The following is a 24,071-nucleotide window of genomic DNA, read 5'->3' as shown; positions in this document are numbered from 1 at the left end:
TATTTCTCTGGCTGTGGGTGTTCTCACTGTAGAACATGATTAATGGCATGGTATGAGGTACCATGCTTTATTTTTCTTACCAAAGGTTGGCAGGAGTTAGAGGGAAATATTGATAATCTGGAATAAGTGAAAAAGATAAGGTAAAGAAAATTGTTTGTCCCTTCACAGACATGGCTATAGAACATAAACTCGGAAACAATTGCACGAATCACAGTTTTCAAACTGGTCCTTAATGGCTTTCTGTGTGCCAGAGGCTTCTCGTCCTATCACGTTCAAAAGCTTCCCTTGATTATTGGGTAGATTGTCATTTTTTTCTGCTGCAATGCTAATATTAGATAACTTTTGTACATCACAGTACATTTGTATTTTTTACATATATCACATAGAGTTGATGATGGTATATTTCAGAGCAGTGACGTTTCACTTCAGGATTTTGTGCTGCTGCCTAATATTTAAAAATGTTTTGAGAGAGAGAGAGAGGAATGAGGAATGAGGTATCTATTTTGATGTGTTTTTGGAAATCTGGTGTTTTGTCCTTCAAGGATGCATAAATAACCTCATTGTGACGACAACAACAACAAAAATATATATATATATATAAAACACACATGGTGAGCCACTGGTGTTGACATTGACACTAAAGGGACATGCTTCTAAAATTCAGCCACGTATGGCTGTGCAGGTGTTGTCCACGCGATGGGCGGCTCATTTCCCTGTCAGCGCCTTTAATAAATAACATCAGCCAATCCACTGCTCGGTGGTTCTGAGGTAAGAAAACCCCCATCTGTTGTTCTCAGTGGCACATCATGTAGGAAAACGAATGCATAATGGCCCAGTCCTTGGTGAGAAGGCTGGCAAATTAGTCTGGCCCCTGCTCCCCTCTCTCCGCACAATCCAGCACTGACTCATTGCTGCTTAGTAACTGGGGCATTCTTGTACATGGCTGGTGAGGATTGGGATTTTGATTACAAACGCACAAATGCACACACACACACACACACACACAGATTCTTGAACAGAACATGTAATCCAATCCACAATTACATGTTGGTTTTCTTAGGCTAACTAAAACTGTCAAAACTGTGCATGTTAATACCCACTGGGACCACTTATATAGTTAGTACTTTCTAAGGATGGTTTAATTAGGGCTTTCCCAGCATTGATTTCGCAGTGTCCTGAGCAGGACGGTCTTGTTAATGCTTAGTGCAGTGACTTGGCTGTGTTGTCGAATATGTTTTTCGAGGCTTGGCTTGCCGTGAGGGCGTTTGATGTCAGCGGTTTCAACACTTTCCATTGAGAAGGGGCCAGGAACCGTCCGGAGTGCTGTAGGATCCCTTGAGCTCACACACAGATGAGAAGTCAGCTATGGACTGAGAAATGGGGCTTGGTTGTCAGTGTCATCGATGAACAGCAGCCAACTAAATATGGATGGTGTTCCGGAACCTTTGTTTACAAAAAGCGAATGAAAGAGGGATGTAAAAGTCAATTAACTGTCCTGTGCAATTGAGTAGTTCATCCAATCTATGCATGCTAGTCATAGCAGGAGATATTGGATTGCGATCACTTGGCATCCATGCAAGTTTCGCTGTTGCTGTTGTGTAGGTAAGCTGGTCTAGATAAAGATAACGGCAGTGGTTAGAAGACGGGGTTTTGCGAAAGTGACATTTGACAGCTGATTGGCAGTGACCAAATAAAAAGGCCAAAGAAAAGCTTATTCTCTAGCTCACTAGGACAGCGTTGGTCTCTTGTTCTGGTGTCAGCTGTCAATCTTTGTCTGGGTCTCTGCACAGACGATGGATTGTCGTCCCGCTCTCCCAGGCAGACCGCAAAGTCCTTTCTCTCGCCATGGACCTAATCATACATGCTGTGACGCAGATATTTTCATAATTGATTCTTTTATTGTTTCAACAGTTAAATTTTTTTATCTTCTTCACTTTGAAACCTGCCCGGGGGACCATACTCTGAAGAAGCATTTTTTTCCTCTTTGGGCTTGTCTTGTGCATAAATCAGCGAACTCCCCCTGCTTCTGAGCTACTGATTACATTTATATGAAGTCTTTATTTTTTCCCTTTTATTTAACTGATCCACATTTAAAAAAAAAAAAGGTAATTAGTGAAAGGATCTCTGTCTGGCAATAAACGGATGGAGGATTCACACCAGGCGGACAAAATGATGAATGATCTGCTCTGTCTATTGATTGTGAGATTGAAGGACTATGGTTAATAACATTCATATTATAATATGCTAATGTGGTTTTTGCGGTTAATGTTGTAGCGCTTGCTACCGAGTTTGTGGATGTATTACTACAGCTCCGATTGCCATCCTTCACTTCTGCAGAAAGTCAGTCTTTTCAGATATAGAAGCATTTTAAGGTGGGGGTGCCACACCAACCGAGGTGCAACACTTAGCCTGCAGATAACAAAAGGATAACAAAAGAGAACTCTTAAATAGCAAACTTAGTACGAGAAAGACATCAGAGGAAAGTGTTTGGGTTCTTCTCTAGTGGGTGGTATCAAATACTGCAGTCCTGCTGGCGATCGGTTTATAATTTGCAAGGCAGAGAGCAAGATTGTAACACAACAGTTCTCCCGCTGAGAAAAGGTCAACCAGATCCCCTTGAGAGTAAAAATTGTGGATTTGTACAGGGGATTGAGGTAAAACTATCTAATTGGGATTAACATTGTGACTAATGCGATACAGAACATTATAAAACAATGATCTAATATTGCAAGCAACCTCGATCTCCATAAGGACCGTATTCCTTCAACGTTCTTCTCAAGCGTGCAAACTTTAGGGTGTACACCTTTAACAGAGTCAGGACACACAGGGATGGGAGAAGAACTGTCAGCAAAGATTTGCCAGTTCGCCATTAATCCCTGTGAAGTTGGGAGCAATTCCCAGGACCAGATGTGTAGCCTGCTTGGCTGGCATCTGCTGGCCACAACACACTGCCTCCGAACAGGGAACTGAGGGCTGGGTTTTAGACAGTAGGCAATCACGAAACTCCACTCACATACTGTTGATATACGCCTGCTTAGAGCATGGAAAATCAGCTCCTGTGTCTAGTCTGCAACTTTCTTTTCTCTCTCTGTCTGTCTCTGTCTCTCTGTATCTGTCTCACTCTCTCTCCCTCTCCCTCTTTGCCTGTCTGTCTCTGTCTCTCTCGCCCTCTCTCTTTTCCTATCTGTTGTTTCACCCAGAAAGTTGCAGGAGTCTTACAGTCACACATAGCTGTCCCAGCATGCTTTGAGCAGAGTTATTTTTCCACGGCAGCACATCGTTGCAAACAAAACTAACCCAGCATCGGCATCAAGACTCCTTGCATTGGTTAAAATGCACTATCAAGGTGGATCTGACAGCAAACGTGTCTTAAATTCCACTTTGCATCACAAAGCGTCTTCCAACGAGAGGCCGAACACTCAGAGTTGCTTTTGACAGGTATTGCAGCCACTTAAATATTGATCAGTCCGGACACTGTGTGGCAGTCCCAGAACAAACACACTCCATTTTTTTATTTGACCAGTCACTCTTCACATCTTTACACACTCCCTGAAGCGCTAATTTAGTTTCAGGCAATCATCTGAATTTTTTATTATCCCTCAAGAACATCCAGACTACACTTCACTAAGCATGCATGGCATCAACATAAGTAGCGAGAGTGGGCTCTTAAGGAGACAGGCACCATCAAACCCAATATGATTTCTGGATTCCTGATGAAACTGGCTTGTTTTAACAGACAATTTTGTAACAAATCTTGTTCAGTCTGTGCCACGAATATGTCCGAGTCCTTTTCTGACATAACTAGACTTGGTCATGTGACTGAAACAATGGACAGTTTAAGGGCTTAATGAAAATATAACATTCACACTTGCTCATGTCACTTTCCACTATTCTCATATCTTGTGTTATTTCTGCAAAATACACGAGATTTGCAACTGGTAAAAATGACAAGCGTGTTGCTACTGAGAGATATCGGTAGATTATTTTCTGTGTATGTATGTGTCTTCCATTATAATAGAGTAAAACAGCAAAAGTACTCCCTGATGCCGTGATGTCCTTAAGGTAGTATTTAGCTTGTACTGTGCAATGTGTTTTCCACCTTTTGGGACAGTTTGCAATCCACAAAGTCTGGATTCACGTGCCTCCTTATTTAAAGTCCAACTGTGAATATTTAGTACAGGAAGATCAAGGAACAGTCCATCCTTGAGATAGGTTGTGTGATTAAGCAATGGTGTGTTTGTGTTTGTGTGGGGTGACTCTAGTGCATTAGTTGATGAAACCCAACTAGCCACTCATGAATCACTTAACCACCACCTCTAGGGATGGACTGGACTGGACTGGACATTTGGCATTTAATATTTGATGCCAAATATGCTGTCATGGATCTACAAGGTGACCCTGCCTCCCCTACCCCTAGATTTCCTCTCTTCACAGCACTCAGGGTAAAATGGAGTCTCAGCATTTGCCCGTCTCCGGACAACCCGTTCTTGGGGTCTGACAGTCTCCTGGGATGCCTTTACACAGCGAACATCTCACAGCTGCCTCTTACTGCTCTGTGTGATGCTCTCAAGCCTCGCTGTGTGGCTGTGTAGTGTGTGATTGCTGAAGTGGAGGTGTTATGCTTTACAGCAAGATAAAATAGTAAAGAGGCTTCTCCACAGCGGCCGAGAGAGCGACTGTACTCTCTGGGCAGGTGAACGGGGCACGTTTGTGTTAACCTCTGGGCTCTGCTTGTCTCCTGATGGTGTCTAGGGGGAAGATGCCATTCCACCATGTGACGGCCGGCCTGCTGTACAAAGGGAATTACCTCAGCCGCTCGCTGTCCGAGGGGAGCGACAGCGAGCGATTAGCCAGCATCTCGGTGGAGGAGCTCGATGGTGAGTAAGAGAGCAGGCAGAGACCATCTGGAGACTCGATTCCTCTTCCCCCAGTGGTCTGTTTGCTGTTTTAACTGTCAGTGTGTATCTGAAGAGAGGCGAGTGCTGGTGTAGAGTGAGAGCAAGACAAAAATGGCACCAGTTCATTTCTGAGGACAGGAACTGCGCTCCAGGTGGAAATGCCGTTACAGTCCATGAATGGTGGCATTTCTCACAAGATGCCAGTGGCTATTTAAACCTTTACACTGGTTCCCCATTAGGGAGTCCCTGCCTGCTGTAGCGATGTAAATAAAAGCGGGCACTATCAATACATTCCCCATGACTGACAATTTCAAAACCAACTGAGCATCGATCGGAGCGTGCAGCGCTTTCAGGAGGCCGGGGGGGCTCGACACAAATAAACGTATTTCACAGTTCGTGGATTAAAACGGAATACAGTTGTCCAGAGCGGAAAATGTAAAATGAAAACCTGAAAGTGTACCTGACAGTTGTATATGTTCCTAGGCCCGTTTAATTTCACAATTCTTGCTTGCTGAAGCGGGAAAATAAATTATAGGTTTTAATTGAATTGAAATATTCGGTCAGAAATACCAAACAGTATCTGAGATTATTTGTGGCGTCGAGTAGCAACAGACTGGATTCAGTGTTTGTATGTGCAGAGTGTCTCGCGCCACAGGCACTATTTGCTAGTTTTGCAGTAGGACTGGATTTGCGTCTTTGTGTTTAATTCCCTCCCTTTGTGTTTTAACAATCCCATTAATTGTGCGGAAGGTCAGTGAAGCCCAGCATTAATTAATATGACCTGAGAAATGCTATCTGAAGGAGTGTGTTGCGATAAGCTAGCTTTAATAAGAGGAGTGAGATCCCAAGACACATTGTTATCGTGCAGGAGCTAAAAATGTCTGGGCTTTTCTTCTTTTTGTAAGTAAAATTGAATTCAATTGTGATTGGCTTTCTGAATGGGGAACATATGGGATATGTTTTAATTAAAAAGCAGATTTTGTGTCTGTGGGGGGGAGCTGTTAGATGTTTTGAATGCAAGGTCAGGGCAGTAAGGGCAGGAGAAACAGAGATGCAAACTTCTTGAACTGCATTGAACTGGATACGGGGGATGTTACCGATCATGTTGCTAATACAATTAAAACAAATCCTTATTGCTTAACAACTGTACTACTACTACTAATAATAAAAAGACACATAGCACTTTGCAGCACTGCCTTCATCACAAAAGATAAAAGATCTCCTTTATTGGGTGGAGGACACTCACTCCATCCATTAATGAAGTTCTTTCCAAATATATTTAATAATAAATTAACTGATCATACAGTAGAAATAGCCCCCAAGAGTAATTAAGTTGTTTTTACATCATAACCCTTTTAATATGCAAATGCGAGGCCGTTAAGTAAAGACAGACAAAAATGTGGTACAGGGCAGTCAAACACGGTAACAGAACATGTCATACACGACCAAAACAGTGTAATTTGCAACCAAAAAAAGCCATACAGGACTTAAAAGTGTCATACAAGACCAAAAAAGAAAGACATACAGGCCAAAAACATATCCATACAATCATACAAAGTCATACTGGAGCAAAAATTACATATGGGACTAAAAAGTCTCATATGCAACCATAGTTATTTTATACAGGAGCAAAAAGTGTGATATAGAATGAAAACATGTGCTAGGTAGCAGCCTAGATGTACAAGCTATTATTGTACAGCTAGTTTCCCCAAAATGCTTGTTCTATATCATTATTATTGACATACAGCAGTCATTATTTACTGTCTAGTCTATTGCCTTAGAGAAGCCTATGGATGTTGCCCCAATACTCTGTACTGTAACACACTGCATTTTACTATAATACTGCAATGTGATACATTTTAATACTCTATATGGTATTGTACTGTGTATATACAGTGAGGGAAAAAAGTATTTGATCCCCTGCTGATTTTGTATGTTTGCCCACTGACAAAGAAATGATCAGTCTATAATTTTAATGGTAGGTGTATTTTAACAACGAGAGACAGAATAACAACAAAAAAATCCAGAAAAACACATTTCAAAAAAGTTATAAATTGATTTGCATGTTAATCCCCTATCAGTCAGCAGGATTTCTGGCTCCCAGGTGTCTTTTATACAGGTAACGAGCTGAGATTAGGAGCACTCTCTTAAAGGGAGTGCTCCTAATCTCAGCTCGTTACCTGTATAAAAGACACCTGTCCACAGAAGCAATCAATCAATCAGATTCCAAACTCTCCACCATGGCCAAGACCAAAGAGCTGTCCAAGGATGTCAGGGACAAGATTGTAGACCTACACAAGGCTGGAATGGGCTACAAGACCTTCGCCAAGCAGCTTGGTGGGAAGGTGACAACAGTTGGTGCGATTATTCGCAAATGGAAGAAACACAAAATAACTGTCAGTCTCCCTCGGTCTGGGGCTCCATACAAGATCTCACCTCGTGGAGTTTCAATGATCATGAGAACGGTGAGGAATCAGCCCAGAACTACACGGGAGGATCTTGTTAATGATCTCAAGGCAGCTGGGACCATAGTCACCAAGAAAACAATTGGTAACACACTACGCCGTGAAGGACTGAAATGCTGCAACACCATCCCCACCGTCAAACATGGAGGTGGAAACATTATGCTTTGGGGGTGTTTTTCTGCTAAGGGGACAGGACAACTGCACCGCATCAAAGGGACGATGGACGGGGCCATGTACCGTCAAATCTTGGGTGAGAACCTCCTTCCCTCAGCCAGGGCATTGAAAATGGGTCGTGGATGGGTATTCCAGCATGACAATGACCCAAAACACACAGCCAAGGCAACAAAGGAGTGGCTCAAGAAGAAGCACATTAAGGACCTGGAGTGGCCTAGCCAGTCTCCTGACCTTAATCCCATAGAAAATCTGTGGAGGGAGCTGAAGGTTCGAGTTGCCAAACGTCAGCCTCGAAACCTTAATGACTTGGAGAGGATCTGCAAAGAGGAGTGGGACAAAATCCCTCCTGAGATGTGTGCAAACCTGGTGGCCAACTACAAGAAACGTCTGACCTCTGTGATTGCCAACAAGGGTTTTGCCACCAAGTAAGTCGAAGGGGTCAAATACTTAATTCCCTCATTAACATGCAAATCAATGTATAACTTTTTTGAAAGGATTTTTTTTGTTGTTATTCGGTCTCTCACTGTTAAAATACACCTACCATTAAAATTATAGACTGATCATTTCTTTGTCAGTGGGCAAACGTACAAAATCAGGAGCGGATCAAATACTTTTTTCCCTCACTGTACTATAGAATAAAGTCCTGTATTGCCCTGTACTGCATTACACTGTTACGCCAATTGATTTAGCACACAAACTGTCACTTTACCTTTGGCTGAGGTTTTGCTTGAGACTACTAATAATTGCAGACTGAGGACAAAGATCCTTCGAAATCAGTACTAACAGTAATTACACAATGTGGTCGCCTGTAGGCAACGGAAATCAACTTCACAGTCGCCCAAACACAAAAATGGGTCACCATGGTGACTAAAACGATGGCTCCTTTCAGCACTTAGGTGCCGTAACCACATTTAACATAATACCAAGCAGAAGGTGCTCATCTGATTCCCATAACTCGGTGCAAATGCTCCACAGATCGAATATCAGTGACTTTCCGATTCCCTGTTGAGATTTACAGTGCGAGAGGCTGAAGGTTAGGAATAGACGGTTCTGGTTATACATTGAGAATCTCTGCCGGTACAGGAGTGTGCTGTACCGCCACCCGGCCATTATTTACTGATGTATTTATGTATGAGCTGCTCTTTCCGAATACATAAATAAATATCGCTTTTATGTGCGAGTACGCCTAGAGAAAGGAAAGCTCCAAGAACATGTGTACTGCGGGATAAATCGATAACGCATGAATTTATAAGTGTGCGCCAGCTGGGAGGACCATAACGGGCGACTGTAAATCACATCTGAAGTGGCTGCAACAAGGCACCATGAACACGGCATTAAAAATACCTGGGATGTGTCTTTAATGTGACGAGATGAGAGAGAATACATTAGTTTGTTTTTTCTCCTTTCCTTTTCAAGTGCCTTTAATATTTAATGGTGGAGTGTGTTCCTCCGCAGTAAATGAGTAATGTGTTTCACGCTTGATTTGATTCGCAACCTTATCAGATATGATTGACACGTTAAGCCGGCTCCAATGTGTCATTTCCGACTGGAGGGCCGCTTGTGGCTTTGGTCTCCTGCATGGCTGCCATAACCTCTCGCTCTGCTAATCACGGGCTAGCAAGAGCTGGGGTGAGGAGGATTTGCTGCCATTTCCAAGCAAAACTGCATTTCTCTCTCTGTTTGTTTGAAGGAGAAAGATACAAAGACGATTGGTGGGGATATTTAATTTGCTAAGGCAAAAAAAAAGGTTAGAATAAATTAGTATGTAGACTGACAAAGAAAGTAATTACCATTTCAAAGGCAGACAATTAAAATGCGTCCACTTGATTTCAATTCACTCATTAATGAATGAAGAGAGAAAGTACATTGTTGTTTTATTGCCTTGATCTGTGCACGTTCATATTGACAAACTTGATATTAACGCATGATGTTGACATGTTTTTTAAATAGACACATTGTCTGCAATAGTAGGCCTAATAGTTTTTGGTGGCATTGATTTCCAAAATGTTCAGTGTTGTATTAAACCTGTATTGTATATTGTAACCTGAGGGTAACAAACCAGTTTTTAATACACAATACACATAAACTTGCTTCAGTTCTGTAGTTGCAGGCTGTTACTCTGAGGTAACGGTCTAATACACCAATGGCAGGCAGCTGCCATTTGGTCGTAAGTTTATTTAATTTTTTCGGTGGGAAGTCGTGCGAGTCGGAGGACCCTGGAAGCCCTGAGACCAAATAAAACTGGAAGTAGTTTTTCATGTATAGTGGCTTGGCTCAAAAGTGTTCAGATGACTGGAAATTGTGATAGTTGTGTTTGCAAAGATAATACTTAATATGTAATGTGAAATGTCTAATATTAGAATCTAGAACATAAGTTTCCAAAATATTGGTGGGAAAAATATGTGTCTTACTTTTGCAATGTTTAAATAATCTCAGAAACCAGTGTCTTTCATGGTGTATTTATAATGTGTGTAATAACAGTGTTAAAGCAACGGTGATCACAGTTTCGAGGTTTAGAGCTCCAATTAAACTCCCTGTCCGGTTACTGCTTTGTGTTTCACCGTCGTAAATGTTATGGCTGCTCTTCCCGAAGGTCCCTCTCATCTCATTACCTCATGAGAATCTCCCTTTTTCTTCCTTACACCAAAACAATTTGATAGACCTTTCATTATCTGCTCATTGACCCAGTGGCCCTTAACGACTTTCTGTTTGGCTATTAAATCTTAGTGTCAGGTAAAGTGACCCAGGTGGAACCTTTAATACCTTCAATACTAAATCATCTGTTCATTATTAGTAGATATAATGCAGGTGTTGGCTCACCTGTAAAGCTCTGTTAAAGCTCAGACTTCTTCGTTTTGTGTTCTTCAGAGGGGTAATCTTTCTTTATCATGTTTATATATATGTTTTTTCTCTTTAGTCTTCCTTTAGAGCAGATTGAATGTGTGGATTTATGGATGAACTCATAAACAGCACAAGGCTTAGGAGAAGACGCTCTGAAAAGTCAGACGACAGCAGAAAAAAGAGACAAATTATATTGTTAACGTTGCTCAGTCAAGGACAGCCAATCTGACCAGGGAATTGCAGTTCACTGGGTGTGGAGAGAGATTGGTGACCGTTGCTCTTGTTTCTCATGGCAGAGATCCGGGAGGCCTTCCGGGTGCTGGACCGCGATGGCAACGGGTTCATTTCCAAGCAGGAGCTGGGCATGGCCATGCGGTCGCTGGGGTACATGCCCAGCGAGGTGGAACTGGCCATAATCATGCAGCGGCTGGACATGGATGGTGAGTCCCGAGGCCCATCTCAGACAAGGTTCACTGCATCGAGACTCATCCTTTTAACGATCACTCCTTCTCTCCTGTCTTTGTGGTGGCCTCTCCCTCACGTAGCTCCTGAATAGAAACCAGAGCTTCGATATTAATGCTTACCTGTGATTTTTCTGGGAGTTTTAGGTCTCCAATCGCTTATTAAAACTGTACCAGTGCTGCAATATGGATGGGATTTGATCAATATGTACATATTTTACAGTAACTCTGTCTAGAGGACTTCAGTCGTTGTGACTCAGAGATGGCAGCCGATGCCCAGTGTCACGTCTCCTCTGGCTCCTCTGACCCATCACTGGAGCTGAATACGCTGTAGGTGCTCAGGTCACGCCCTCTGGGTCTCCGTGAAAACTTATTTTCATTACCTTTAACAGTTAACCAAGTAGAACGGCAAACTCCATCATTTATACAGATTTAAAAGTTAGTTGCTGCCTCATCAAAATTCCTGGCTCTTCCCAGTGCTGTGAATCTTCTGAGACATTGATGATTTCAAGGTGCAGAGTGAGTGAAGAATTACCAGCACTTACCGGCAAGGGACCTGTTTAACTTAGATTTGACGCGACTGACCGAGCTTTCCGTGCATTTTTATGCGGGACAGAGTCCAACCACTACACACCTCACTGGGATTATCCTCACAGCGCACTCTGTAAACAGTCAAGATGAATAATTATAGCTGAGAACCTTTGGGAGGCCAGAATCATAGACTTCTACGCACTTGGGATCCTCAGGGCGTTCCTCTTTTTATTTATTTTTTGCTTCGACCTGAGCTGAAGATTTTAAACAGACAGGGTTCCGTGGTCTGCTTCTCCACGGCCAGGGACTGTTTTACTCTCAGTGGCGAACCAGGAGACGCCGTGGGGTCTCGGCCAGCTCGTCTGCTCCGCGTTCAGACTGTGGAGGTCAATGAAGAGACATGGACGACCCGTCTATCATGCACTGTGTCTCTTCATTGACCTACAAAGTTTTCAGATCATTTGTTTACCAGGCAACTTTTTCCAAATCGCTTTTGGGGTCAGCAGCCAGCATTGTTTACAGCTGTAAGAAATATTGATGGTTTATTGTTAAAGAAATTAAGTATCTTATTTATGGAAGCTACAGTACATAAGAACATAAGAAAATAAGAAAGTTTACAAACGAGAGGAGGCCATCGTGCTCGTTTGGTGTCCATTAATAACTAAGTTATCCAAGGATCCTATCCAGTCAATTTTTAAATGTTCCCAAATTGTCTCTTCAGCCACATTGCTGGGGAGTTTGTTCAGATTGTGACGCCTCTCTGTGTGAAGAAGTGTCTCCTGTTTTCTGTCTTGAATGCCTTGAAGCCCAATTTCCATTTGTGTCCCCGGGTGCGTGTGTCCCTGCTGATCTGGAAAAGCTCCACTGGTTTGATGTGGTCGATGCCTTTCATGATTTTGAAGACTTGGATCAAGTCCCCACGTAGTCTCCTCTGTTCCAGGGTGAAAAGGTTCAGGTCCTCAGTCTCTCAGTAGGACATTCCCTTCAGACCTGGAATAAGTCTGGTTGCTCTCCTCTGAACTGCCTCTAGAGCAGCGATATCTTTCTTGAAGTGTGGAGCCCAGAACTGTCCACAGTATCCAGATGAGCTACAGTACTGTACTGTACAGTACTGCTGCTTCCCTGTGTATTCTGATGTTCTTTCAAACTAAACTCTGTATTACTTTTCCTAATTGAACCTTTTAATTGAATAATTTGGCTGATTGGGTCCTTTTTTTTAACTGTTCTTGGCTCTTTCCAATTTGCACCGGATTACAAATTCACAATAACTCTGAACTCCCCATGTTTAGATTAGTTTGAGGTTTTGGGAAGTTGATTCGTTTGATCCATGCAGGTCGTAAAGCTCTTCTGACGCAAGTGTTGGGTTGGATGTTTGGTGTTGGTTGTGTTCAATTTCCAGCCTGTCGCCCCACATCATCAATCGGGAGCCTTAAGACCGTAGGAAGAATAAAGAAAACAAAATGTAAACAATTTAAGAAAACAGGGCAGTTGTGGTTTCAGAAAGCCTAAATAATTAGGATCTCAGCTGGAACAAAAAGCAGACGGGGGGACAAACATTGCATTGTTATATATTTGAAAATGTAGCTTTTTAAATTTGAATTTTCTTCATGTATTAAACACTGGATTTGGGAGCAGAGAACCACCCCTAAGACATCACCGTTCAACTAACTAATTTAATCTCTATAAAACCATTAAAGGACATCTAATACTAATATCTAATATATGTGTGTGTGTTTATGTATTTATATTGTTCTTTTCCAAACCCAACCAGCATTGTCTTGTCATAGAAATACAGTCGTCACTTCTTTTTGTTGGTCTCTGCCACTGCTGGGTCCAAATGAAACAAGCCAAGGAAGCCTGTACATTGTTCTCTCTCTCAAGTGCAAGATGTTAAAACTAGAAAGTCTTTTGTATGTATTGCTCAGAGTCCCAGAAGTGTGACGAGAATATATTTTATAGTACATTTCTTATCCATGAAGGGGTGGAAAAGCATAATTTTACTACAGATGTGTTCTTTAGTCAGTTGGACCATCTTGTGGATATAGTGATTTAAATTGAGATATTTGTGTGTGTGTAAGAGAGAGAGAGGGAGAGAGAGATGACAAGGATTCAATTGTAGTTCTTGAATCCTGGTGCGATTTCTGTATCCTGAGATCGTTTTCCAAGAAGCATCTGAATATAGCTGACAGAAAAAACAATTCTGTGACCATGTAGGACTAAGATTGTCCTCCTTCAGAGAAGCCTAAAGACCCACCAAGACCTGGAGATCGGCTGTGGTTTGACCTCTGAAACACACAACATCGGCTTTTGCTCTGTGCTGTTGCAGGCCTACAGTTTTTTCAGGTCCTTAATAGTTCTACAGGACCTGACCAAGATTAATTCAATTCGGCAACTTGGTGAACTGGTGCTGAAATATCCCGACACTCGACAGCCCCCTCTCGTTAACCCTGTTCTGCTGCGGTTTTGTTCTGCTAATTACTTCCGATTGGTAAGGCATGAAACATGCTCTCAGCGATAAGTGGTTGTGTTTTCCTCTGCCTGGTAATTTCGTTTTTTGACAAAAACATAGAGACGCTTAACCTTTATTTAGTATTTGCCTATTTCACCCTGACCACTGCTGTTTCTTTTTCCTCTTTTGAAAAGTTGAGAGAGCATGATGTCTTTTTAATGGATTAACCATAAGGACCAAAAATATAGTTCTCACAGTTTAGATCTTTCCGCAAGACGGTATCAGTAACGCACAACCCTGACCCCCAGTGTCTGCCCCGGGTTCCCGGATCTTCATCGGTCTGTGCCGTGTAACTGCCATTGCGATGAGTTGTGCGTTGTTTACGCGCTGACAGATCCATGTCATGTTGACGTGTCAGTGCCGCAGCACCGAGGTTACTTTCAGAGCGAAATGAAGTCTAATTAGTAAGATAGAGTCATCTTGCATGGACAGCAGTTTCTTGGGAAGGTTGTGAAGAGGTTGCTGTTTAGACGGCGCATTGGTCTGGGCTGCATGACGCAACGGGAGAGATTGGCGTGGCTGGGAGTGGGTGTCTCCACAGTGCCATAAACACCAATGTTATATTTTTAACTTTCCAAAAGTATAACATGATGACACTCCAGCTTGGATTATCCTCATGTGTGTATAAGTATATTTGTTTTCTGCACGATATTTCATCATTGATCTCTCTTGAGCAGCCCTCAACACTCGGCACGAACAAAAGCCCGTCGTGTGCAGCCGTGCGATCAAATCCCCCTCCGCACTTGTGCAAATGTGTTCATCCGGTGTTCATGCATCAGTTGTGCATTTTTGTAGACTTGTTAATTACAGGCGGCACAGGTGCGTGAAAGTCACACACAGGACTCGTCTTGCCTCTCGATATCAGGCCCAGTGGAAAACATCGCTGAAGTCAACAGCTTCAAAGAGACGCAGTCCCAGGCATTCGTGTCTGAATGTAACTCAGATAAAATAATCCTTCTTTTTGATGTTGAAGAAAACTGCTTGTGTGGTGAAGGACTTTTTTGTTTGTTTTTTAGCAAAAACGGGGTCATATTCTGCTTGAAGGGGAACAGAGGCAAGTAGCTTTAGAAATCCAACATAATAGAAGTGTTTGAAATGATATCTTTCAACGTTTAGACCCTATAATATACAGAGTCCCTTTGCTGAGTTATTGTGTATTGAAAGTGAAGCATTTAAAAAGTGTTTCACCCGTGTCTTATTATTATAAATGATGTGCTCAGTTTCATGCCAGTGTTTGAAACATAACGCCGCTTTTTCCACCACACTGTCAAAAGTCAATGACACAATAAATACAGAGGAGTTGTTCTGATCATTCATTTCTGTCCAACCTCGCACTGCGGGTGATTTTTCTGACACGTCAACGTGAAATGACAGCTTCATCCTTGCCTGTTTTGTTTATTTTTTCCGCCAGGAGACGGCCAGGTGGACTTCGACGAATTCATGACGATACTGGGCCCCAAACTTCTGTCTTCCGAAACGAGAGAAGGGTTCCTCGGCAACACGATAGACAGCATATTCTGGCAGGTAGGCGCGGGGCGGGAACGGACTCTGTCAGCCTCAGTGGCGGTTACTGAAAGTGTGATGTGGGGGAATTAGATGCTAACCAATAAGGCAGAAGGGCACAGATCGCACTGGAGATCAGGAGAGTAATCGGTTCCGTGATCTATATGCGATATCAGGGAGATATGAGCCTCATGTCTCCTGGTCTTTTTGCTCAGCTCACACCTGCAGTTTTGTTTTTGCGCTTGAGCACCCAAGTGGCAAACAGGCAGCTTTTCAACCATCCCTAATTGTAATGGCCATTTTAAATATGTGCTCTCTGAAGGCATCGTTCAAGATTCGCTCAGCTCCAATCGGGTTAGACAGGTGAGTTTGGCCATGTTTGGCCTCTGGACTCTTGCTGTCTGGGATTGTCTTACCTGATCTCACATTAAATGGTTACAAAAGGGAACATCAGGACTCGTTTGCTCTTCTGTTGGAGGAAAACCGCTGAGCAAAGCTACGATACTGAACAGTCTTTGCAGACATGAAAAGCAACAATAAAATGCGATTTTGCCTTTGTTCTTGACTATTGCTTAAGAAGGAAACTGCTGCGATGTGTGTAACAGGGGATGTGTTGGAGTTGGAAGCATTTTGCATCTTGTTTTAAAATTGTGCTCGTTATGATAATGCACCGATCTTCAAGGCAGCCAGTTCTTTAAGAGAAGTTAGGATTTTTTGAGGAAATAAAACAACGCCGCTGGTGGTGTTGTCGGTTTGGCATGTGAGGGAGTTGGATAGGTTGTGTTAACAGTGAAAGCAGCCCACCACACTGATATCTTCTGGGTGGGTTGCGATGTGCTATTCGTAGAGGTTGGTGCGCTGCTGTGAAGGGTAATGCCTTTTTAATCAGGTGCCATCTTTTATGAGTACAGAATAGCGATACAGAGACACACATCCCGATTGTCTCTGATGTACAATATCCGAATTTGACATTAGCTCCTCCCCCTGCCTTTTTTGTGATTGGCCATTGGGCACACACCTCAGAAACAATGTATCCAACAACCTGATTAACTGTTAATTGATTTTTTTAAACTCCTCCTCATATATTTATATATTATATATCATATAATCTTATATGTTTTACCTCTTGGGTGTTAAAATGCCAAAGCAGCCATCTTAAATCTACCAGTATTTTAAAAAAGGAATAATAATCTTCTCTTCCTAATACAAAGATGGACTATTGATTTTAAAACATTCCCGGTGCAGTGACAGATAAAACATATTCTTTTAAATCACAGCTGGTAATCTTGTTGTATTGTCTCCACAAGAGGTAATTGGATGTCTTGAAATGGTAAAAGAAGTTGTCTTTGAATGTGTTCAGGCCCTGTATGGAGAAAATACAGTTTATTACTGGACTCAGATGGCGATGTATTGACATATTCAAGTTTTTTTCCCTTGTGCACACAAATAGGCTTTTCTTCTTCCTCTTCCTCTTCTTCTTCTACTACTACTTCCTCAGAAATTCACCTTAATTCCGCTGGTGTCAAAGACAGTCCTGATGAGGTAAAGACACTATAGCGCAAAATTAAAACACCCAGTTATTGCAGTAACACAATCCAATATCACGGCAACCAATGTGAGTTTCTTACGTTACAAGAACATGGGAGGTTTTTTTTTGCAGGGGGTTGGGTTTCTTTTTATTTTTCTTAACAAATCAGGGTGACTAATGCAATGTGATGTGAATCTCATCCGGATTCATTTAAATATCCGTTGCAACGCCAAATAAACTTGGAGTTGAACACGATACTGGGATACACAGTCACAGATACTGGTCTTTATTTTAAGGAGGGGCATATCAGTCCTAATGATGAGCAAGCGATGAGGGTTCAGTTTCTTTCAAAGGTCAACTAGGAGAAAAATGAGGAGTAACACTCCCTCTTAATATATTTTATTTCGATTACATTCCTCTGCTTCCTCAAAGAAAGAAGTGAGCAGACGTGGTAAGCAGTTGAAGATGAACCTGTGAGTGACTCATACCAGACGTGCATTTTTAAATTATTTTTTTACATTTAATTTGAGTTTAGGCAGCCTCGATTAATTTGCAAGGTAATTATGATATTGATGTAACAGCATCTCGCGCTAAATGGCCGAGGGTAATCTTTGCTAAACGGTTGTTTTTCATCACAAATGGCTTTTGTGTAGTTTTCACCTGTATGAAAACAATGTCGCTTGGATTCAAATCAAATGTGAAACGTGTTGCGTGCCAAACAGAATGCTAACTATTTCATGCATTTCAAGCACAGGCAACTCTTGAATAATATAATAAAACATATCCCCATGAGTGGCAGCAGTTTTTTTGTTTTTAGTATCTGGCCTGCTTAGCTGGAGGCTGAAATCTTGAGACTTTACATTTTTGAAAACCATCTAGGAAGACAGAGGAGGAGGGGAGGCACACACCTGTATCCACAGTGGTGCAAAACTATATATTTTTAGTTTTTCTGATCCCGAATTCTTGCTGTTTAACTCGGCTTCAAAGCCAGCAGCTCCGCACACTTCATTTCAGCAGAGAAAGTATTAAGCACATTGTATTAGAAATAAACACATGTATACAAACGGGAGTGAAACACAAATACTCACCAGAGCATTGCCGGAGACCAACATGGGAATTGAAACCGGGAGAAGGTAAGTTGTCTCTGGAGATGCATCTTAAACAGTTTTAACAGGAGTGAACTATTACTTAGGAATGTATCTGTAAGAAAACAGACTCGCTCAGGCTAATTGTGATGCTAATGCATGCCGAGGCTGAATCACTATTCCAGGGGGGGGAATAATACAGATTTCAGTCTCCTACACAAAACATCTTCAGACTTGTAAAGCATTAATGTCACCATAAACTCTGCAGAAACCGGTGCAGTATTAATCCAGTCCCTGTTTACAAAGGCCTTCCTGCTGTACTCTCTGTGTCTCGGTGGAACATTGCATATTAGGATTATATACATACCGCAAATCCTTAATGTTGTTCAGTATCACTTTAGGTATCTGAATACATGGTGCTGCTGCTGATTGAGATTAAAATGAAGCTGTTTTGGTGCAGGAAATTAAACACTGGCAGACACTGATTGGTGTTGGATTCCCGAGGAGATTCATGTGCTTGCCAGTCCTAATGTAAACGTTTAAAGACAAAAGACCTGCTTTGCCATCGCCTTAAATCTCATTCTAGCCCATATTCAGCCCGGTATTTGGGTTGAGATCTATTGTTACTCTTCTTATGCCATTCAGGATTATGAAAAGAAAATCCTTTCACTTTTCAGTTTTTGTTTCCAAAGCCAATGCACAAATGTCTTGGAAAGTATCGCCACTGTCAAGAAACAAAACTAACATCTGCTCTGTACACTATTGGTCACAGAACAGGCACCCCCTACTCTGTGATAATAAAATAAGACGTAAATAGAGTTTATCTTGGCCTAAACTCGTGTGGCAAAGGGAGAGATGACCTGGCCATGAGGATGAGGCCGTCTGAAATCCCCACCGGTAGGTGCAATGAGCCAAGAAACTAGTCCAAAGGCACTGAATTGGACTGGGGAGTGATACAAAGCAAAGCATGCTGGGAAAGTGTGTGTGTGATGGATACTTCTTGTGGAGATGTAAGTCAGACTCCTAGATGGGTGTTGTCCATGAAGAAAAGGTTTTTTGAGGTATTAGAAGAACAGATGATGTCTTGATTTAATGCACAGGGATTCCTCAACACTTTAAACGCCCCTAACACAATCTGGTAGCATTTAAGCAAACTGTGAACCTAATTAGATTATTTAGCCTAATCCAAGTTATAAAAATTGAAATAGTATTCCCACTTCCCTGATCCCCCCATCCTGTCCTCTTCACCCCACAGTTTTTAATGAATGTGTTTCCTGTCATTGTTGCCGTTTCACCTCCATGCCTGCAAATATCGTTCCGAAAGCATGTAAATGGGCAAGGTGTCCATTTCATGTGTTTTGAATTACTGCTCCGTGTCATTTTTATTAATTAGTCCCAAAGTGGGAGGCCAGACCGTGTTTATGTAATCAACTCGTTACTTTCTCCGAGAGATGTTGCAGCAATGATGACAGAAAAACAAATAGCTGAGATCAAAACAAATTATAATACTTAAAACTGAAAATATAGTCCCATCTAAGGCCACTCTTTTAGTATTAAACAAATAATTAAACACCTCCCCCTCTTGCTAAACCTTGATGTGGTGATTTTGTTATATTGCCGTTGAAACTAATAGTAAGAAGTATGGTAATGTGTGTAGATAGATGACATGTACTTAAAATGCTTAAAATATGCAAATAAATACATATATATAGCTGTAATATTGTTATACGTGCAGGACATGGATTTTTTTATGAGTAACGTCTAATGTTTATTTTATTGTATTTATAAATTATATGTACAGGTCCCCGTCTGGTTCTCAGAGCTTAACAACAGCGAATTTTAGCTGCAAAAGGCATAAATCTTTGATACATTTTCTGGATACTCATTCCATTTTATTTATTTATTTATTTGTTTTCCGTGTAGTTCACGAGTTATTAAGAGTCGCACTACATCCTTCCCACTGGGTGATTGATGGGCTGCAAATCAAAAGCAGGCATTTTGTTTAAACTTTATTTTTTTCCTATGCAAAATAGCCAGGCAGTCTTAGTTGGACATTTGTTCCTGAGATGATTAATATGGTAAATCATCACTAATAATTTATGCATGGAAATTTCCTAGACTATTATGCAGCCTTAAATATTAAAATAAACGATCATAATTTAACACCTTTAGGCATTTTTTTATTGAGAATTGGGTTTCATGGAAGAGAAATGCCTCTGACAGAAATAAAACATTTTGAAGACCAAGGCTGTTGCACAGCAAAACATTAGGTAGGTTAAGATTTTCCATTATTAAAAATTGAAAAACATTGCCCCGCTCAGCATCAACTCCCCGGTGGATTTTTTTTTTTTCTTCTCTACTTTAATTTTCCGTGAGATTGCATGTGAGCTGTTGTGCATCGAGAGAAGGGAAAAAAGAAAGAAATGCGACGAATGTAAGGTCACCGAGTTCTGGTTTCTCAATACAGACGAGACGGGTGTTGATCTATCGCTGTTTTGATGGGGCAGTTAGGCGTGGAGACAATATATTTTTTAAGGACTTTCTCGGGCACCTCTCTGAGTAAACCTGTCAACACATGAATATACTGTCAGTTCACCATCATGAGGTAGGGTCACACGACAGGCTCCCTGGAGGATGCAGAAATACAGGAGCCCGCACACAATTGTTGTGAAGAACAATCGTGGAATCAGTTTCTGTAGGGAAATGCGTGACTTTAAGGCCAGGGAATGCCGGCCTTATCCTGGGGATCTGCCTGATCTACTGGGTTTTATTTGAACCACATTACATTACATTACATTACATTATTTGTCATTTAGCAGACGCTCTTATCCAGGGCGACTTGTACCCATTTATACAGCTGGGCATTTTACTGGAGCAATCCAAGTGAAGTACCTTGCTCAAGGGTACAACAGCACTGCCCCACCCGGGATTTGAACCCACTACTCCACAGTGCTGCCTCATTCTCGAGGGCTTCATTTACTTTCAAGTTGAATGTTTTGTCACATATCGAAGACTGCTGTAAAGGTAAAGCACCAGAGCTGGAGACCTAAAGCATTAGTGAAGATAAATATCACCCAACCAGGATGGCGATGTAGAGAGTGCTAGATCTTCTCCATGACCAAACCAAGACTCTGTATCCTTTAGTGATGTCTTTGTAGAGGCACTGTTGTCCACATCAAAATGGTTACCAATCATGGCGCAGATTACCCCTGGTGTGTAGGTTTGGCTCCTTCACAGGCCTTTACAGACCGTTTGGTTGAAGCTTTGACGAGCACAAGGCCTGAACGCAGTCACATCTTGTACCACAGCTTTTAGTTGATTTGCTGCAGTGTATAATCCATTATAAACTCACTCTGTTATTATCTGAAGTATTGCACGCATGATAATTTTCATATTAGCCAGCAAGAAAAAAAATATATCAAGCTAAAGCCATTCCAGGATAAAATAGGAAGAAGCAGGTACTTTGCGAAGAATGTGACATTTTTTGGCAGCCATATTTCAAACAGGAAAACGGGGGCCTTTGCGTACTTTTTCAGAGGGTTGACAGCTTCTAAAATATGAACAGGAATTGCAGGCCTGCTAGCTATTTGAGAAAAGCCAGATTCAATGTGATTTGTATAAAGTGCACAATGTTTACATTTAAACCCTCTTTTTTTGTTGAAAGTATCATTTTATATTTAATCTTCAATTTGTCAGCGCTGATGATAAAAAAACAAAAGACAAAACCGAATTTCTCTGTTGCTCAAATTAGTTTAGCCATGTTCTGTTCTCCATGGCTTCATTCTCAGTGAAATGCTTCTGTATTTGGTCCCAGGAGAAGCATCATCATGAATTTTAAACCTTTTTGTTGGGAATGTGAATGATAGCTGTACACTCACCTAAAGGATTATTAGGAACACCTGTTCAATTTCTCATTAATGCAATTATCTAACCAACCAATCACATGGCAGTTGCTTCAATGCATTTAGGGGTGTGGTCCTGGTCAAGACAATCTCCTGAACTCCAAACTGAATGTCTGAATGGGAAAGAAAGGTGATTTAAGCAATTTTGAGCGTGGCATGGTTGTTGGTGCCAGACGGGCCGGTCTGAGTATTTCACAATCTGCTCGGTTACTGGGATTTTCACGCACAACCATTTCTAGGGTTTACAAAGAATGGTGTGAAAAGGGAAAAACATCCAGTATGCGGCAGTCCTGTGGGCGAAAATGCCTTGTTGATGCTAGAGGTCAGAGGAGAATGGGCCGACTGATTCAAGCTGATAGAAGAGCAACTTTGACTGAAATAACCACTTGTTACAACCGAGGTATGCAGCAAAGCATTTGTGAAGCCACAACACGTACAACCTTGAGGCGGATGGGCTACAACAGCAGAAGACCCCACCGGGTACCACTCATCTCCACTACAAATAGGAAAAAGAGGCTACAATTTGCACAAGCTCACCAAAATTGGACAGTTGAAGACTGGAAAAATGTTGCCTGGTCTGATGAGTCTCGATTTCTGTTGAGACATTCAGATGGTAGAGTCAGAATTTGGCGTAAACAGAATGAGAACATGGATCCATCATGCCTTGTTACCACTGTGCAGGCTGGTGGTGGTGGTGTAATGGTGTGGGGGATGTTTTCTTGGCACACTTTAGGCCCCTTAGTGCCAATTGGGCATCGTTTAAATGCCACGGCCTACCTGAGCATTGTTTCTGACCATGTCCATCCCTTTATGACCACCATGTACCCATCCTCTGATGGCTACTTCCAGCAGGATAATGCACCATGTCACAAAGGTCGAATCATTTCAAATTGGTTTCTTGAACATGACAATGAGTTCACTGTACTAAACTGGCCCCCACAGTCACCAGATCTCAACCCAATAGAGCATCTTTGGGATGTGGTGGAACGGGAGCTTCGTGCCCTGTATGTGCATCCCACAAATCTCCATCAACTGCAAGATGCTATCCTATCAATATGGGCCAACATTTCTAAAGAATGCTTTCAGCACCTTGTTGAATCAATGCCACGTAGAATTAAGGCAGTTCTGAAGGCGAAAGGGGGTCAAACACAGTATTAGTATGGTGTTCCTAATAATCCTTTAGGTGAGTGTATATAGTCAGCTATCTATGAATGCATTGTTCCTGGAATCATTTATGGTTTAGCTTCTGCTTATAAAAGGAGAGATTCTGTCTGAGTGTTTTGAAATAATTTATTTGTTTTCATGAATGAATGAGAAAGTGCCATCTGTAAACATGGCAGTTTATGATGTGAATTATTTTATGGACAGAATGGCAGTTGGAGATCCGCTGATCCATGCGGTGAAGAAATGGTAACACTCCCAGTTCTGTAGTTAAAAAGATATCACCACAGATGTTACATTAGAAAACTATTTTTTAGTTATGAATAGACATTTAGGGGTCACCAATCAATTATGTCTCTCATGAAATATCCCGTGAAACGGCAGTGACTGTTCAAAGAGTTGTCTGACAAGTGAAGCTGGTGTTTCAAAGGTAAAAATTTAAAATATATACTTTGATGCCTTGCACCTTGCGGCTTCTCCATGACATGAAAAGACGAATACGTATTTGAAGAGGACCCTGTTTTCAGAGAGTAATGAGCAAAAGATCAAACGGTACGGAAGTGTTAAAGCACCGAAAGGTTGCAGTCTTTGTGTGTGTGTGTGTGTGTCGGGGGAGAGCTTAAAGCATGAAACTCTGATGTTGCCTTCATTAGGCGATGAGAAGTAACATGAAAAGGAATCAACCTGTATGCCAGAAGAAACAACAGATATTACAGATTGGTATATTCAGTCTTCTGAGACGCTGTTATCCAAAGCGCAGTACAGACATGAGGTCAATTCACACAACGACAACTGCTCCTGCAGAATCACTTACAACAACATCTTGGTTTCCGGTTGGCCCGAGCACAGGGAGGATTCAAACCTCACTTCTCAGAGTAAAGCCACAAAAGTTGAATCTCAAACCTGCTGGAAACAAGGCCTCATCTCCAACCATCCTGCCCACGTCAGCAAACCATTTAACATCGTAGGTGTAAATCACATTCTTCCACAAATAAATCAACTTCTAGTTTTAA

The 24,071-nt window shown here is 41.7% G+C and overlaps 1 protein-coding gene across 1 annotated transcript in view; it reads left to right on the top strand.

Moving 5' to 3' along the window:
- Positions 1-24,071, top strand: part of LOC136718291 (calcium-binding protein 8) — a 47,515-nt gene that overhangs the window by 2,799 nt on the left and 20,645 nt on the right. Inside the window, exons 2-4 of the mRNA XM_066695976.1 lie at positions 4,753-4,877; positions 10,675-10,818; positions 15,291-15,403. Of these exons, the coding sequence (XP_066552073.1) occupies positions 4,760-4,877; positions 10,675-10,818; positions 15,291-15,403 (375 nt within the window). The 5' untranslated portion in view covers positions 4,753-4,759. The remainder of the gene's footprint in view (positions 1-4,752; positions 4,878-10,674; positions 10,819-15,290; positions 15,404-24,071) is intronic.

This window comes from Amia ocellicauda, chromosome 22 (assembly GCF_036373705.1).
Source record: "Amia ocellicauda isolate fAmiCal2 chromosome 22, fAmiCal2.hap1, whole genome shotgun sequence".
NCBI lineage: Eukaryota > Metazoa > Chordata > Actinopteri > Amiiformes > Amiidae > Amia > Amia ocellicauda.
The sequence above is the reverse complement of the archived record's forward strand: the minus strand, read 5'-3'. Positions and strand labels throughout refer to the sequence as shown.